This window comes from Ornithorhynchus anatinus, chromosome 1 (genome assembly GCF_004115215.2).
Source record: "Ornithorhynchus anatinus isolate Pmale09 chromosome 1, mOrnAna1.pri.v4, whole genome shotgun sequence".
Lineage (NCBI taxonomy): Eukaryota > Metazoa > Chordata > Mammalia > Monotremata > Ornithorhynchidae > Ornithorhynchus > Ornithorhynchus anatinus.
In genome coordinates, this window is record NC_041728.1 from 52,188,140 (window position 1) to 52,205,042 (window position 16,903).

The window sequence follows — 16,903 nt, forward strand, 5'->3', positions numbered from 1 at the left end:
GCTTCAGTTTCCTTAACATTAAAATTGGGATTTAATAAACTGTTCTCCTACCTACTTGACTGTGAGCTCTATGTGGTTCAGGCACTGGGTCCCACTTGATTAACTTGTATCTTTCTCAGTGCTTAGCACAGTGCTTGACACATAATAGGCACTTAACAAATAGCATAAAAAAGACAGCTTGGCTGCCCAAACTCCCTGAAAAAAGTATATCTGGGGCAGATAGCAGCTCCTCTCCCCTCCACATTTAGACGGGTCCATCACCAGTGTCCCACTGGAGCCAAATCAGAGTGGAGAGTCGATTGTCTTTTCAGTCACCTCTCTGCCCGGATTCCCTCTTGCACTTACGTAGGCTGACTCTGGAATACAGATAATGGATGGGTCTAAGATTCTTGCAGTGTCTGTGGGAAAAAATAAAATCATTTCCAGAATACCAGAAAGTACCTGAATTTCTTGACTCTGGGACATTATGCTGCTTATCCATTATCCATTAATGTGGAAACCACATTTCACAGTACACTGCAACCCTGTGGCCCCAATCTCTGTCTAATAGCAACACTTTGAGGCCTTTGTTCAGTTCCTTATCGACATTGAGAAGCCACAGATCAAAGGCTTTGATGCTTTTCTTCCCCTCTAGATATATTTCCAGAAAATATAGCATATTCCTGAATACATTTTAGTTTTAAAGTTGCTTTTCTAAAACCACAGTCTTAGGTCTCAGTGTGAGCCACCCCAGGTAGATGGATAGAAGTGTAGTGAATACTGAGGAAGGCAATGCCACCACCTCACTTGACCTCCATCTTTGGAAGCCTAATGGTCCAACCATCTTTTGTAGTAGTGGATTGGTCAGACCTAGTTTGGAGATAGGTCACTAGGGCAGTTTTGGTTGTAGGGAAATGTTCTTTTTTCCCCTCATTCAAGACAGGAAGACAGTTCCCTTCAGTGCTGGTAAGATGGGCATGGAGAGCGCCCCTGTGCAGCAGGTGCTTTCCTCCACTGACCCACCGAGTTTCTAATCATTCTTTCTGCACCTTAAAACCCAGGGTATAAACAGGCAAATGTGGTGATTCTGCACAAGTCCCTTGCTGACGACTTTGAGAAATTCTGCCGGGCAAACAGCGGGCCTTTGCCTCTGCTGTATAGAAGCCAGCCAGGAGAACGGACTTGCCCTGCCTTGAGCGCCGATTCAGACATCAGGTAGGTCTTCTTTGGGCTTGCTCATGGGAGTGGTTGGGTCTCCTGGAGTCCGTGAAGATTAAACGGGTCCATTCAAGGTCATAGGTCATAGAGAAGCAGCATGGCTCAGTGGAAAGAGCACGAGCTTTGGAGTCAGAGGTCATGAGTTCGAATCCCAGCTCTGCCACTTGTCAGCTGTGTGACTGTGGGCAAGTCACTTCACTTCCCTGGGCCTCAGTTACCCCATCTGTAAAATGGGGATGAAGACTGTGAGCCCCATGAGGGACAGCCTGATCACCTTGTATCCCCCCAGCGCTTAGAACAGTGCTCTGCACATAGTAAGCGCTTAACAAATACCAACATTAGGGATTGTGGTTTCTCCAAAGTGGTTCTGCCTGGGGAAGTATAATACTTTTAGAGCAGTTGCCAACACACTCAGGTGCCGAAGACTGTCACACTTCCGTTTTGGGGGCTTGGGTGGTCAGATATCACCAATTGCATGTGCTCTAGACCAGGAGCTACAAGTCCCTATTGGTACTAACACTTAAATTGTCACACCTCCACCTCTGAATCCTCTCCTTCCCACCACCACGAAGCCCCACTTGCCCTTTCAAAACCCTCTGGCATCTTGTTTATCTTGCCGCCGACCTCTCGCCTACCTTCTGTCTCTTGCCTTGAGTGCCCTCCCTCTTCATATCCAACAGACAATTACTCTCCCCACCTTCAAAACCTTATTGAAGGCATATCTCCTCCAAGAGGCCTTCCCTGACAAAGCCTCCCTTTCCCTCTTCCACTCCCTTCTGTGTTGCCTTGACTTGCTCCTTTAAATCATCCCCTGTCCCGACCCTGCAGCACTTATGTACATATCTGTAATTTTATTTATTTATATTAATATCTGTCTCCCTTCTAGCCTGAAAGCTTGTTGTGGGCAGGGAATGTGACTGTTTTATTGTTATACTGTACTCGCCCAAGTGCTTTGCACACAGTAAGCAATCAATAAATACAATTGACTGACTGACCTGTGTCCAGGCTTTTCCAAAGACTGTTCTCCTCAATTCCCGCTCCTCCCTCCTTCAACCCCACTATGGTCTGCAAAACCCCATTGTGGGCAGATTTCCCTCCATCCTTGACCTCTTCCTGGCCACTCAATCCCGGCCATCTCCAATATTTGACTCCCTTCCAATGACACTATCTCTGCTCCTTCTCTTTCATGAGGGGGGCCTCTTCTTCACCCATTCTTCCCATCCCACAGGCAATGGGGCTTTCACCCTTTTCCCTTCCTCCTTCCCTCTCTTCTTCCTTTGATTACCACATCCTCCATCTACCACTGTCTAGTAGCAGTAATAACAGTTTTAAGAATAAAAGGGGAAATGAGACTGGGGACCAATGCTTAAGGAACGAGTCAGAACATGAAAACAAGGTAAGACATGGCCAGGGACGAATACAGAAATAAAGCCAAAAAGCCAGGAAACAATGTGGGTTAGAAGAGCGGAGTTTAGGGCTTTGCATTGGTCAGAGTCCAACAGTCATAGCCTCAGCCACAGTAACCACAGCTGTGGCTTTCCCAGCCATCTACTCTTTGCCGCTGCCTCTCCTTTTTGACGGGTTGGAGCAAGGCTGGTCGGGATGGAAGTCCAAGGTAAGCTTGGTCACTGGGGACAGCCCAGTTTCAGAGAGGAAGGGCAGAAAAATAACCAAACCACAAACAGAGAAACCAGATATAACTAACAGAGGCAGCACGGCCTAGGGGAAAAAGTAGGAGACTGAGAGTCAGGAGATCTGGCTCGAACCTGCCACTGGTCTGGCGCTTGTCTTTGCTCAAGTTGCTTAACCTCCCTGGGCCTCGATTTCCTTGTTTGTAAAATGGGGACAACCAGTGGTACTTATTGAATGCTTATTGTGGCCAGAGCACTGAATTAAGTGCTTAGGAAAGTGCAGAAAACTGGTCACCTCTCCTTGCCAAAGTGGATAGACATACAACATAGTGGGTAGACATGTTCCATGCTCAAAAGAAACTTACAGTTTACAAGGGGAGACAGATATTAAGATGAACTGTGAGCCCAGTGTGAAACAGGGACCGTGTCTGATCAGAAAAATCTCATATCTACCTCAGCATTTTCTAATAGGAAGCTCTTAATAGATACCATTGTCATTATTCTACCAGAACCGACTGCCCGCAGTACAGGAAATATGAGTTTGGAGTCTGTACTGGCCACCTGGCGAGCCTGGAGGAATATGCTGAGCAGCTCAAAGACATGGTGACCTTCTATTTGGGCTGTAGCTTCTCATTCGAAAAGGCCATCCAGGAGGCTGGGATACCCATTAGAAATGTGGAGCAGCAGTGCAACGTGAGCATGTACAAGGTAGGAAAAGAACATTTAGGCGGATGGATAGAACTCCTCTCTCCCCCCGCCCCCCAGCATGTACCTTCCTTTTCCCATTTAATTTTGAATACAGAATCGAGGACAGGGTTAGTTTAGACGTTTTCTGCTCCTTTAAGCCTTTCAGTAAAATAGATTCAGCCCAGCAAAAGCGTGACTGGGCATGAAGAGCCAATGATTTAATGGTAGTAAAATTGCCAGGCTGTCATCTGCTGCGTTTCGTCTCTGCTGGAGGGGAGGGCTGTAAGGTGAGTCGAATGCACTCAGAATGATTGCCACCGTTGGTAATGTTTGGGTAACTTCTGAAATACCAAGTTCTTAGAATTGAAAATATCCAGGGTTCCGGGGCATTTACCACAGAGTAAGACAATTTTATTTTTTGTATATTCAGAAGGCAAGGAGAGGTGACCAGTTTTCTCCTGAGAAATGACTCAGAGCAGTTATTTCCATCTGATTATAGAAATAAATCCCCCAGCAAACCCTCAAGAGCCTCTGATAAAAATGCTCCTATCTTGGGCTCACCTTCCGGTATCTCTACTATATTCGTTTAGAGCCATTGCTATGTAATTAAATATTAGAATAAGCTGCCAAAGAAGATCATAAAATCTCCATCCTAGAAATTAAAAAAAAAATGGCATAGGCAGACTGTCCATCTTGTTTGAACATTTATTTACTTGGAGGCGGAGCGTTGTACCAAATGACATTTTGAGAATCCCTTCCAGCTGCCCAATTCTGCTATTTCCAAATCAACGTCCACTAATGATGATGATAATAATCATGTTATTTGTTAAGACAGTTACTATGTGCCAGGCAAGGACCCCTGTAGACCGTAAACTCATTGTGGGCAGGGAAGGTGTATACCAACTCTGTTATATTGTACTCTCCCAAAGGCCTAGTATAGTGTGCTGTACACAGTAAGGGTGCAATAAGTATGATTGATTCATTGACCTGAGTAAGAAAGTTCACAAGAACAAAACCTTCAAATAGGATGCAGAGCTTTTAAACAGAACATCTTGGAAATAGTGTTTATTAAACATTTTTAATGCTAGACCTTGTGATAAGCACTAAGGTGTAGGATTCCAGGTATAAAACTCCCCTTAGCTCTCTTTAGCAATTGGACTATTAGCATGGTAAATAGCAGCTCTCTAGTGCGTGAGCACAAGTTGTCCTTTCACTGGGTAGGAGTCAAAGGCTAACACTTTGGAAATTAAGCATTTATCTTTGCATACACAGAAAAATCAATTTCATAGTTTAAAGTGTTCTGATTGATACAACTTTACGTTGCTATTAAATCTCGTAACAATCTGTGATTTTTATCACAACATAGGGTATTTTGGTCAATATTTGGATCTTTGGGAATGCATTAATGCACTTCACGGTATTTCTTATGGGATTCTATACTCCATTTAGCCCCATTTCGCTAAAAATATATTTCAGTGAAACCAGTGCCAGTCACTAATTGGGTTATAGCTGTACAAGACTATTGGATCAAACATGGTCCTTGTCGGGGTCAGGCAGATGCAGAGATAAGGAGGCTCAGTTAAAACTAAACAGTCCAAGAAAACATTGTTGCTATGCTGGGAGACATCTCACTGCTCCTGACAGCAGTCCTTAGTTACAATCAGGGCAGCCTCTAAAAGAGCCAGGTCACTTTCTAGAATCAGTAACTGGATGGATACATTGATAAAGGCTGAGGTCTGTCTAGTACTTTTATAGGTAAGATGGGAAGACTTTAGAAAGATTAATTTAGTATCTCCAAGATCCAGGGCCCTTAAGATGGTGCTGATAATAATAATGATAATTATGGTATTTGTAAAGCGCTTACTCTGTACCAAGCACTGGTCTAAGCGCTGGGTTAGATACAAGGTAATTAGGTTGTCCCATGTGGGGCTCACAGTCTTAATCCCCGTTTTACAAATGAGATAACTGAGGCACAGAGAAGTTAAGTGGCTTGCCCAAGGTCACACAGCAGACAAGTGGCGGACCTGGGATTAGAACCCATGTCCTCTGGCTCCCAACCCCGTGCTCTTTCCACTAAACCACGCTGCTTCTCTGGCCAGTCAGTTCATTGACCGATCAGTCAATGAGTGAACACTGTAATAAGTGCTTAGATGACAGTACAGCACAGTGAGCAGACTCATTCCATACCCACAAGAAGCTTAGAGTCTACAAGGGGAGAATTGCTTAACAACCAGTGAGCAGAAGCACTTTGCATTCTGCAGATGAGGTAGAAGTAGTGGGTTACCTTTATTTCATGTGCAGATTAAAGCCGGGTCTTCCCTCAAGTTCCCTTCACATCTACTTCATCCTTCTCTTAATTTTATGTCAGTAATTTTCTCTGTCCTCTAAAATAGTAAATTGTCAAGACTTGGTTTGTGCTGGACCTGGCTGAGGTTTGCCACCCTGGCATGTACCAGTGTGCTGTCTGTTATTCAGCCCACATGGTCAATCCGTCACCAGATCCTATCGGTCCCATCTTCACAACATTGCTAAAATCCGCCCTTTGCTCTCCATCCAAACTGCTACCACGTTAATACAATCACTCATCCTATCCTGCCTGGATTACTGCATCAGCCTCCTTGCTGACCTCCCAGCCTTCTGTCTCTCCCCACTCCAGTCCATACTTCACTCTGCTGCCCAGATCATTTTTCTACAAAAACGGTAAAGACATGTCACGCCACTCCTCTAAAAACTGCAGTGGTTGCGCATCCACCTTCATGTCAAACAAAAACTCCTCACCTTTGGCTTTAAAGCACTCCATCACCTTTCCCCCTCCTCCTCACTTCACTTCTTTCCTTCTACAACTCAGCCCACACACTTTGCTCCTCTAGTGCTAACCTTCTCACTATGACTCAATTTTGGCATATCTCGCTGCCGACCCCAAGCCTACATCCTGCCTCTGACCTGGAACGCCCTCCTTCCTCAAATCTGACAGACAATGACTCTTCCCTCCCTCAATGCCTCCAAGACATCTCCTCCAAGAGGCCTTCCCAGACTGAGCCCCACTTTTCCTCATCTCCCACTCCCTTCTGTGTCACCCTGACTTGCTCCTTTTGCTCCCTCTCCCCCCAAGCCCCAAGTTATGTATATATCTGTATTTTTACTTATTTGTATTGATGTCTGTCTCTCCCCTTTTAGACTTCAAGCTCACTGTGGGCAGGGAATGTCACTGTTTATTGTTGTAGTGTTTACTTTCCCAAGTGTGTAGTATTCATTCAATAGTATTTATTGAGCGCTTACTATGTGCAGAGCACTGTACTAAGCGCTTGGGATGAACAAGTCGGCAACAGATAGAGACAGTCCCTGCCGTTTGACGGGCTTACAGTCTAATCGGGGGAGACGGACAGACAAGAACGATGGCACTAAACAGCGTCAAGGGGAAGAACATCTCGTAAAAACAATGGCAACTAAATAGAATCAAGGCGATGTACAATTCATTAACAAAATAAATAGGGTAACGAAAATATATACAGTTGAGCGGACGGGTACAGTGCTGTGGGGATGGGAAGGGAGAGGTGGAGGAGCAGAGGGAAAAGGGGAAAATGAGGCTTTAGCTGCGGAGAGGTAAAGGGGGGATGGCAGAGGGAGTAGAGGGGGAAGAGGAGCTCAGTCTGGGAAGGCCTCTTGGAGGAGGTGATTTTTAAGTAAGGTTTTGAAGAGGGAAAGAGAATCAGTTTGGCGGAGGTGAGGAGGGAGGGCGTTCCAGGACCGCGGGAGGACGTGACCCGGGGGTCGACGGCGGGATAGGCGAGACCGAGGGACGGCGAGGAGGTGGGCGGCAGAGGAGCGGAGCGTGCGGGGTGGGCGGTAGAAAGAGAGAAGGGAGGAGAGGTAGGAAGGGGCAAGGTGATGGAGAGCCTTGAAGCCTAGAGTGAGGAGTTTTTGTTTGGAGCGGAGGTCGATAGGCAACCACTGGAGTTGTTTAAGAAGGGGAGTGACATGCCCAGATCGTTTCTGCAGGAAGATGAGCCGGGCAGTGGAGTGAAGAATAGACCGGAGCGGGGCGAGAGAGGAGGAAGGGAGGTCAGAGAGAAGGCTGACACAGTAGTCTAGCCGGGATATAACGAGAGCCCGTAATAGTAAGGTAGCCGTTTGGGTGGAGAGGAAAGGGCGGATCTTGGCGATATAGTACAGTGCACTGCTCAGAGTAAGTGCTCAGTAAGTATGATTGAATTAATTAATTAATGTCAGGGTAGAGCCCCAGCACTGCTGCGTGGAACCATCAGTCCCTCTAAGATGAAGGGGACACAGTCGTGCAGGGAGCTTGAGGGCCCACTCAGGTCAGAGGGAGTGTTTCTGCACGTACTGCTCGCCCACAGAAGTATAGGTGCTTCTGCTGCAGCGTGGCCTAGTGGATAGAGCACGGACCTGAGGGTCAGAAGGTCATGACCTGCTTTGTGACCTTGGACAAGTCACTTCACCTCTCTGTCCCTCAGTTATCGCATCTGAAATATGGGAATCAAGACTGTGAGCCCCATGTGGGACAGGGACTGTGTCCATCCTACCTTGTATCTACCCCAGCGCTTAGACCGGTGCCCGGTACATAGTAAGCGCTTAACAAATACCATTTAAAAAACCAAAACCTCCAACCCCTACTTCCTCTCCCCTGCCGCCCCCTTCCACCGTGCAATTCTACATTTATGTGAGTGCTTGGGAGTCAGAGGTCATGGGTTCGAATCCCAGCTCTGCCATTTGTCAGCTGTGTGACTGTGGGCAAGTCACTTAACTTCTCAGTGCCTCAGTTACCTCATCTGTAAAATGGGGATTAAGACTGTGAGCCCCAAGTGGAACAGCCTAATTACCCTGTATTTACCCCAGCGCTTAGAACAGTGCTCTGCACATAGTAAGCGCTTAACAAATACCAACATTATTAGAGAAGCAGCGTGGCTCAGTGGAAAGAGCCCGGGCTTTGGAGTCAGAGGTCATGGGTTCGAATCCCGGCTCGGCCACTTGTCAGCTGTGTGACTTTGGGCAAGTCACTTCACTTCTCGGTGCCTCAGTTCCCTCATCTGTAAAATGGGGATTAAAACTGTGAGCCCCACGTGGGACAACCTGATTCCCCTGTGTCTACCCCAGCGCTTAGAACAGTGCTCGGGCACATAGTAAGCGCTTAACAAATACCAACATTATTATTATTAACATTATTATTATTATTATTATGTGTTCTTGCAGACCGCTGTGCCATGTTCCGCTGTTGCCAGCTTTTGCTGCCCTCTGGTGGTGACAATGCGACCTATTCCCAAGGAAAAATTGGAGGCAGTTGTGCAGGCCACGGGTCTGATGAGAGACTCCCACGGAGAGCCGGTTCACATTGGGAATCCTGGTCAGTAATCCATCAACCCGTGGTATTTATTGAGCACTTACTCTGTACAGATTGCTGTACTAAGCACTTGGGAGGGTACAGTACAATGAAGTTGGTAGACATGACTGATCCTTGCCATCAAGGAGAGGTCATGAGTTCGAATGCTGGCTCTGCCACTTGTCAGCTGTGTGACTGTGGGCAAGTCACTTAACTTCTCAGTGCCTCAGTTCCCTCATCTGTAAAATGGGGATTGACTGTGAGCCTCACGTGGGACGACCTGATGACCCTGGATCTACCCCAGCGCTTGGAACAGTGCTCTGCACGTAGTAAGCGCTTAACAAATACCAACATTATTATTATTACAGTCTGGGGGGGGAGACGGATAGTCAATTACAAATAATAATATTCGTATTTGTTAAGCGCTTACTATGTGCAGAGCACTGTTCTAAGCGCTGGGGGAGATACAGGGTAATCAGGTCATCTCACATGAGGCTCACAGTTGATCTCCATTTTACAGGTGAGGTAACTGAGGCACAGAGAAGTTAAGTGACTTGCGCACAGTCACATAGCTGACAAGTGGCAGATCCGGGAGTCGAACCCATGACCTCTGACTCCGAAGCCCAGGTTCTTTCCACTGAGCCACGCTGCTTCCCTATAGGGAATAATAATAATGTTGGTATTTGTTTTGTTAAGCGCTTACTATGTGCCGAGCACTGTTCTAAGTGCTGGGGTAGACACAGGGGAATCAGGTTGTCCCACGTGGGGCTCACAGTCTTCATCCTCATTTTACAGATGAGGTAACTGAGGCACCGAGAAGTTAAGTGACTTGCCCAAAGTCACACAGCTGACAAGTGGCCAAGCGGGGATTGGGCAACAGAATAGGGAAATAGGGAATTGGGAATAGGGAAATCAACAGAGTATAAGGCTACATGCATAAATCGTGCATAAGTGGTGGGAGGCTGGGAGTATCAAAGCACTTGAGAGGTACAGTCCCAACTATATAGGCAATGCAGAAAGAAGGGTGAATAGAGTGGGGAGGTGAGAGGTTATTCAGGGAAAACCTCTCGGAGAAGATGTGGTTTTAGGATGGCTTTGAAGTGACGGGGAGAGTGGTGGACTGTCAGATATGAAGGGGGAGGGACTTCCAGGCCAGAGGGAGGATGTGGGTGAGGGGTCTGTAGCAAGAGGCAACCTCGAGGTACAGAGAGTAGTTTGGTTTTAGAGGAGTGAAGTGTAAGGACTGGGTTATGGAGATTAGTGAGGTTCAGAGGGGTGGGGAGGACTGACAGGTTAAAAGTCATAGGGAGGAGTTTCTGTTTGATGCAAAACTGGATGGGCAACCATTGGAGGTTTTTGAGGAGTGGAGAGACCTAGGCAGACCTTTTTTTAAAAAAAAGTGATCTGGGCAGTAGCGTGAAGAATGGCCTGGAGTTGGAAGAGACTGGAGACAGGAAGGTCAGTGAGGAAGCTGATGCAGACTGGAAGCAGACTATGATAGTGTAAGGAGCCAGTATGGTAGCAGTTTGGAGGAAGGGGTGGATTCTAGAAATGTTATAAAGATAGAACTAGCAAGATTTGGTATCAGATGGAATATGTGGATTGAATGAGAGAGGTAAGTCCAGAGTGATGGCAATAATGCCAAGACAGGGAAGAAGATAGTGTCTCGTACAGTGATGGGTAAGAAAGGGTTTGGGTGGGAAGAGGAGCTGTTCTGTTTTGTACATATTAAGTTTGAGATGTTAGTGGGACATCCCAGCAGAGATATCCATGGCCTGGTGGATAGAGCATAGGCCTGGGAGTCAGAAGGGCCAGGTTTCTAATCCCAGCTCTGCAACTTGTCTGCTATGTGACCTTGGGCAAGTCACTTCACCTCTCTGTGCCTCAGTTCCCTCTTCTGTAAAATAGGGATTAAGATTGTGAGCCCCATATGAGACAGGAACTGTGTCCAACCCGATTTGTTTCTATTTACCCCAGCACTTGCTCAGGGTCACACAGCAGACAAGTGGATATGAGACAGGAACTGTGTCCAACCCGATTTGTTTCTATTTACCCCAGCACTTGCTCAAGGTCACACAGCAGACAAGTGGCGGAGCTAGGATTAGAACCCAGACCCTTGGATTCTAATGTATTTGTGGGATTGGTTATAGAAACACCCAGAAGTGAGGTGAAGCTGCAAATACCATATGAACCCAGCAGCAAAAGCTTATCCACCAACTCCCAGCCAGCTGGGCTGTCGGGGGGAGAAGGGAGAGGACTACCCCACCACTGACGAGGTGGGGCTCACAGCAGAAAGTAGGGGGTGTGGGCAGGGCCGAGGTTCACGGAGGCAGCCGTGAGCATGGGTCCAGTCAATGGCAAAGAGGTAATGCTGCAGACAAAAAAATCCACAAATGCTGAAGTGTCTGCATGTAGAAACCATACAGGACCAGAATTGCCACATCTGTCACCATTGCGACATCTGCTGCTTATCAATATCTCAGATAACAGATTTTCCCCTTACATGAGTAGAGAGATATATCGGCCTCTAAGTGAATAAGTGGTTTTTTTTATATACTTTACGCATTAATTATGAGGGAAAATTAGATCATAAGCTCCCTCTCCCTTTTGTATCAGATAAAAAATAAAAAGCATTGCTTGGAATAAGTGTGGCAAGGAGACTGTCAAAGTGCCACAACTGATCTGTGAACTTGGGCAGCGGCCTAACTTATAAAAGGAGGAGAACCACTTGTCTCATTTTACTCACACACACAAATACATTGTAATACACTCCCTGGCGAGCAGCCTTCTTTGCTCAGTTCTTCAATGGCACCAGAGCTGAGGACTCCATTCCCTGCTCAGGACAGCGAGTGTATTCTAAGACCAATTAGGTGCTGTGGGGAAGGAGCTAGAATGGTCACGTGCTTCTCCCCCACCCCCCTGCCCCAAATGGTGTTGAGTTTCTTTTGTTCCTGCCCCTTTCTGTCTAACGATTGTGTTAACTCTCTCTGCCGTTTGTAGCCATGTTAGGGATCCGTGATCTTTCCCATCCTGACTACGGCGACCCAGTTGTGTCCCAGCCAGAGGACGTCCCAGTGTTCTGGGCTTGTGGGGTGACAGGCCTGGAAGCCGTCAGCAGCTGCAGTACGTATGGTCTTTCGGTTTCCCATTTTCCTGGTAGTTTGAGATGCAAAACCATCCTCGAGACTGAAGTGAGGCAAAGAGTCCAGGGCAGGGCAGGGCTTGTACTGTGGAAAGGACAGTAGCCCAGTGGAATAGCTGCTTTCCCCCCAGCCATCAAGCATTGCTTGCTGAAGCACTGTATATTTTCCATATAATTTGTTTCCTTCCCTTGCAGCTTTAGAATCTACACTTAAATGGCACTTGCTTTTGTCCATGTTTGATTACAAAAGTGATCTGCCGGGATCACCTGAGCCCGCAGGTGGTCCAAGGCCCCATTGCAGGACCACGAACCCTGTAGGAGATTAGTAGGTACTTGCAGGCTGACTGAAGTGGGGCAGTGAGTAGAGGAAAAGTTGCCCCTGTTCAAGTGTGCAGAGTAATAATAGTGTTGAATAAGTACACACTGTGTGCAGAGCACTGGACTAGGCACTGGGAAAGAATGCACAGATGAGACAAAGACAAAGTCTTTGGCCCTTCACCGGTCTCTCGGTCTGAGAATGTAAATCGGGGAGTTGGGGCTGGAGCTAGACATTAAGAGTGATGAAATAATAAAATAGCATCAAAGACAAGGATAAATATGCAAAAATAAAAAGAAAAGTCAGCTGGGTGCTATGGCTGGGGAGAAGATTTTCAGGCTCCCCAATGGCTCAGAGTCCTAAGGCACCCCCATACCCATTGCCACAGCGACTGCTATAGAAACCAGCAGTCTTCCCAATGTTTTGTGGAGCCCTCGTGCTACGAGTGCTGTTCTCTTACCAGCCAGGGTGGTGGAGGGCGGGATGGGATGGAGTCTCCTCAGTGGTGTGGAGGAGAATCAGTGCGGGGCAGAGATGAGGAAGAGAGCTGTCATTGGAAAACTGGCTCCATTTGCTGTAACTGGTCCTTGCAGATAGAACAGCCAGTTGAAATGCTGATGTCTGCTTCCTGTTTCAGTGTCTCCACTGGCTTTTACGCATTCTCCGGGCTGTATGTTTGTGACTGACCTGAAGGATAAAGAGATTTCAGTGAGTCCTCCCAGGGAAATTCCAGAGGTCCACTGCATTTCTCAGAATCCCTTGCACTACAGCATCGCTTCAGCATCAGCCGTACAGAAGATTAGGGAACTGGAGAACATTATTGCCATAGATCCCGGTAAGGAAAAAACCCCATTGACACACCCTTCCCTGCTGCACATTCATCTTACTCTGGGGCCAAGCAGAACTCTTGGATCTCACCAGTTCTCCAGCATGGCTTAGTGGAAGGAACATGGGCTTGGGAGTCGGGATGTGGGTTATAATCCCTCCTCCACCACTTCTCTGCTGTGTGACCTTGGGTAAGTCACTTAACTTCTCTGTGCCTCAGTTATCTCATCTGTGAAATGGGGATTAAAACTGTGAGCCCTACATGGGACAACCTGATTACCCTCTATCTACCCCAGCACTTAGAACAGTGCTTGGCCCGTAGTAAGCACTTAACAAATGCCATAATTATTATTATTATTATTATTCAAGCCAGTCCTGGGAGCAGACCAAGCATAGGTGAGCACAGAGGGAAGAGATGTGGCCAGAGTTGCTGACTCCAGCACTCAAGCAGACTCCTCTGGCTGGCTGAGGGCCACAGGATCATAGAGGATAATGACTACTTTTGCTGCCAGATTAGGGATTGGGTCCACATGCCCCATGGCTTTGTCCATCATCCCTCACATGATCATGGCTTACTCTGGGCTGCTGAGGGTTACTGAGCCTCCATCCCTCAAAGATGGCCCTCAAGCTTGCTTTTTGACAGTAGAATGATCCATTTCCATGCCCCTGCCCTGCAGTGCCATTTTCAGGATGGTTTGGAAAGGAATGCCCACATTCATATTTCCTGGCTCATCTACTACCTGCTCTTGTGCAGGAATCGGGCCCGGCTCCTTGCCGTCTATATCATTTTTGCCCACTCCTTGTTAGGCCCACACAGGGCAGGCTAATTCCTTCCAACAAGGTGACTCTAAAGATTACATTGCTGGTTATAGCACCAGAATATTATGTGGGATATTTTGGAAAGACATTGCGTGGTTTGCTTTTCTCCCCTTGTAACAAAGACGTTAATGAATCCCACTGAATTTTAGGAAACCGTGGGATGAAGCATCTATTCTGCAGGGATGAGTTACTGAAGACCTCACTGTCAATGTCGCACGCCCGCTCGGTGCTGATCACTACTGGATTCCCGACGCATTTCAAACATGACCCCCCAGAAGAGACAGATGGCCCTCCGGGAGCCATCGCGATGGCTGCTGTCTTGCAAGCTTTGGATAAGGAGGTGGCGCTGGTCGTTGACCAGAGGGCCCTGGACCTGCACAGGAAGATCATTGAAGATGCTGTTCAGCAAGGTCATTTGGGGCAACACTGGGCAGAGCTGCTGTCTCTCCTTATCCTGGCTATGGCAATTCAGTTCTCTTTTCAGTGCCCCTCCTCCCCTTCCTGCTTTTGGTTTCACGTTCACGGCTGGAAAGAAGTCCTCTCAAAACCAGCAGGCTCTTTCCACTTGTGCCATCTTGGGGGCACTGGCCTAGAAGTCACTCGCAATGTCTCCCACTCCCTTGAAACTTCTGTGGGTGCTGAATGTTTCCATTCTTCCTTGTGAGAAGCAGCATGGCCTAGCGGATAGAGCACGGGCCTGAAAGTCAGCAGGACCTAGGTTCTAATCCCGGCTCCACCACTTGTCTGCTTTGTGACCTTGGGCAAGTCACTTCACTTCTCTGGGCCTCAGTGACCTCATCTGTAAAATGGGGATTAAGACAGAGAGTCCCAATTACCTTTCATCTACCCCAGTGCTTAGTACAGTGCCTGGCACATAGCATGTGCCTCAGTTATTAATTATTATTATTCCTTGGGCTGTACCTGGGATGAACATCTTTGGTTTGTACCCTCTGAGCCAACACTGGATCAGTTCATGACTGGAGGAGCTAGTCAAAAGTCGGTAGTAATGGAAAGGGCTGGGTACGCGTCTATTGGAGGAGGAAGGTAGGTGCAGGGGCAGCAGAGCGGGGACGCAGTCTTTCACGGCTGTCTGTCTCCTCTCCCCTCCAATGGCATGCTTCCTATCTCCAGATTCTGGAAAGTCTGGGAATGAGCACTTACTGTGTGCTGTGTCCAGTGTTCTAAGTGCTTGGGAAAGTACAGCACATTCCCTGCCCACAACAAGCTTACAGTCTAGAGCGTAACCACAATTGCATCTTTTAGGGCAGCGCTGAAAGATCAGCTCATTAGATAATGCACCTCTGGCATCTGCCTTCCCTTTCTCCCCATCTTCTGGCCCTACCCACCTCTTCTTTTTCTTCCTTACCTCCTGCTAGACTTAAAAGGTAAAATAAATGCCCTTGACATTGTGTTCCTCTGTCCTGACCTAAAATCCTCCCCGGGTGCGCAGCTGTCACCCTTTCTGGAATGACCTGGCCTTTGTGGGATCTTTCTGTAGGTGTACTGAAGACTCCAGTCCCACTGATGAGTTATCAGGGTGGGGATGCAGAGTCAGCCCGGATGTTTCTATGCAAAGACGGGGATCGTGGTTCTCCCAGGTAGGTCTGAGCCCCAGAAATAGGGTCCAACACATGGCAGGTGATCTAGAACCCAGGGGCTGTAAGTAAAGCGGTAGTGACCAGCTCTTAGCACTGAGAAGGTGGGGGCAGCGCTCAGTAAGAACCCAGACCCTAACTTGGAGAGATCAGAAGGAGCCCTGTAAGTGAGTGCCATCTTTCAGAGTGTTGAAGGTTCCCTCGGGACTGGAAAACTAATACCTGCTCCACAAAGTCAGATGTTTTCACCTGGCATGAGTCAGACCCAATGCATATCCCTTCCCAAGCGGGAATATTCCTTGCTCTGAATTTTTTTTTTTCATTTAATGCTGGTATTAAATACTCATTATCTGCCAAGCACTGTACTAAACACTGGAGTAGATTATCAGGTCAGACACAGTCCTTGCCCTCTGTGGGGCTCACGGTCTAAGCTGGAGGGAGAAGGTTTCACCGATGAGGGAATTGAGGTACAGGGAAGTTGTGACTTACCCTCAGTCATGCAACAGGCAAGTGATGGAGCTGGGAGTAGAAGCCAGGTCCTCTGATTCCCACGCCTGGGTTCTTTCCAGTAGGCCACATTTTTGAAGGTGCAGAAACACTCCAGGGGTGTTAAAAAAGTGTAGAACATTTAGCCTGGTAATTTATGAATATCCTACTAGGAACCAAGCACAGGCTTAAAGATGGTCATTTTGTAGCTATTAGCAACATTACGTTCCTCGTTTACCTTAAAGCTTTTGCAGGTGGACATGGGTTGGTCCAGAGATATGTCCACTTCATGTATTCTGAATGACATGTAAGTTGATTGTAGCTGTCATCCTACAGATTTGATCATTTGGTGGCAATAGAACGTTCAGGAAGGGCTGCCGACGGCAACTATTACAACGCGAGGAAGATAAATATTAAGCATCTGGTCGATCCTATCGATGATCTCTTTCTTGCTGCACAAGAGATTCCTGGAATCACAACATCAGGTGAGACCTGGGCTTAAAACGAACTTTATGGCAAAGTCTAAAAGAGTAATGTACAAGCCTCAGTGTCTAACTGACTTTGACGAAATGCCTTAGGTGCTAGAAGAATTGAAGTCATCATTTGATAGTCTTAAAGCATCTGTGTCTGAAAAATTCCAAGTGCTTTATAAGCTAATCGGCACTCTCAGAATGGCTGCTGTTTGGATTTGACCCCTCTGAAGTGATTGAGCAATGATGGTACACTGCTTTGTGTTTCCCAGAAAAAGTATTACCACTTGCAGGGCGTCATAATACTTTTGCTGTTGCTTCTAATGCTGTTTTGAAAGGGGCTTGCATTTTCAGAGAGGGAAGAAAAATCTATTTTGTTTAGGCAGAATAATTGGTA

At 47.2% G+C, this 16,903-nt stretch overlaps 1 protein-coding gene across 2 annotated transcripts in view; it reads left to right on the forward strand.

Annotated features, from left to right (window-relative positions):
- The window catches only part of DGLUCY (D-glutamate cyclase), a 51,156-nt gene that overhangs the window by 21,301 nt on the left and 12,952 nt on the right, over positions 1 to 16,903 (forward strand). For both annotated transcript variants that reach the window (XM_029067768.2, XM_029067750.2), the window contains 8 exons: positions 1,041 to 1,194; positions 3,338 to 3,536; positions 8,727 to 8,877; positions 11,854 to 11,976; positions 12,949 to 13,146; positions 14,105 to 14,365; positions 15,454 to 15,553; positions 16,373 to 16,521. In XM_029067768.2, coding sequence (XP_028923601.1) covers positions 1,041 to 1,194; positions 3,338 to 3,536; positions 8,727 to 8,877; positions 11,854 to 11,976; positions 12,949 to 13,146; positions 14,105 to 14,365; positions 15,454 to 15,553; positions 16,373 to 16,521 — 1,335 coding nt within the window. The remainder of the gene's footprint in view (positions 1 to 1,040; positions 1,195 to 3,337; positions 3,537 to 8,726; positions 8,878 to 11,853; positions 11,977 to 12,948; positions 13,147 to 14,104; positions 14,366 to 15,453; positions 15,554 to 16,372; positions 16,522 to 16,903) is intronic.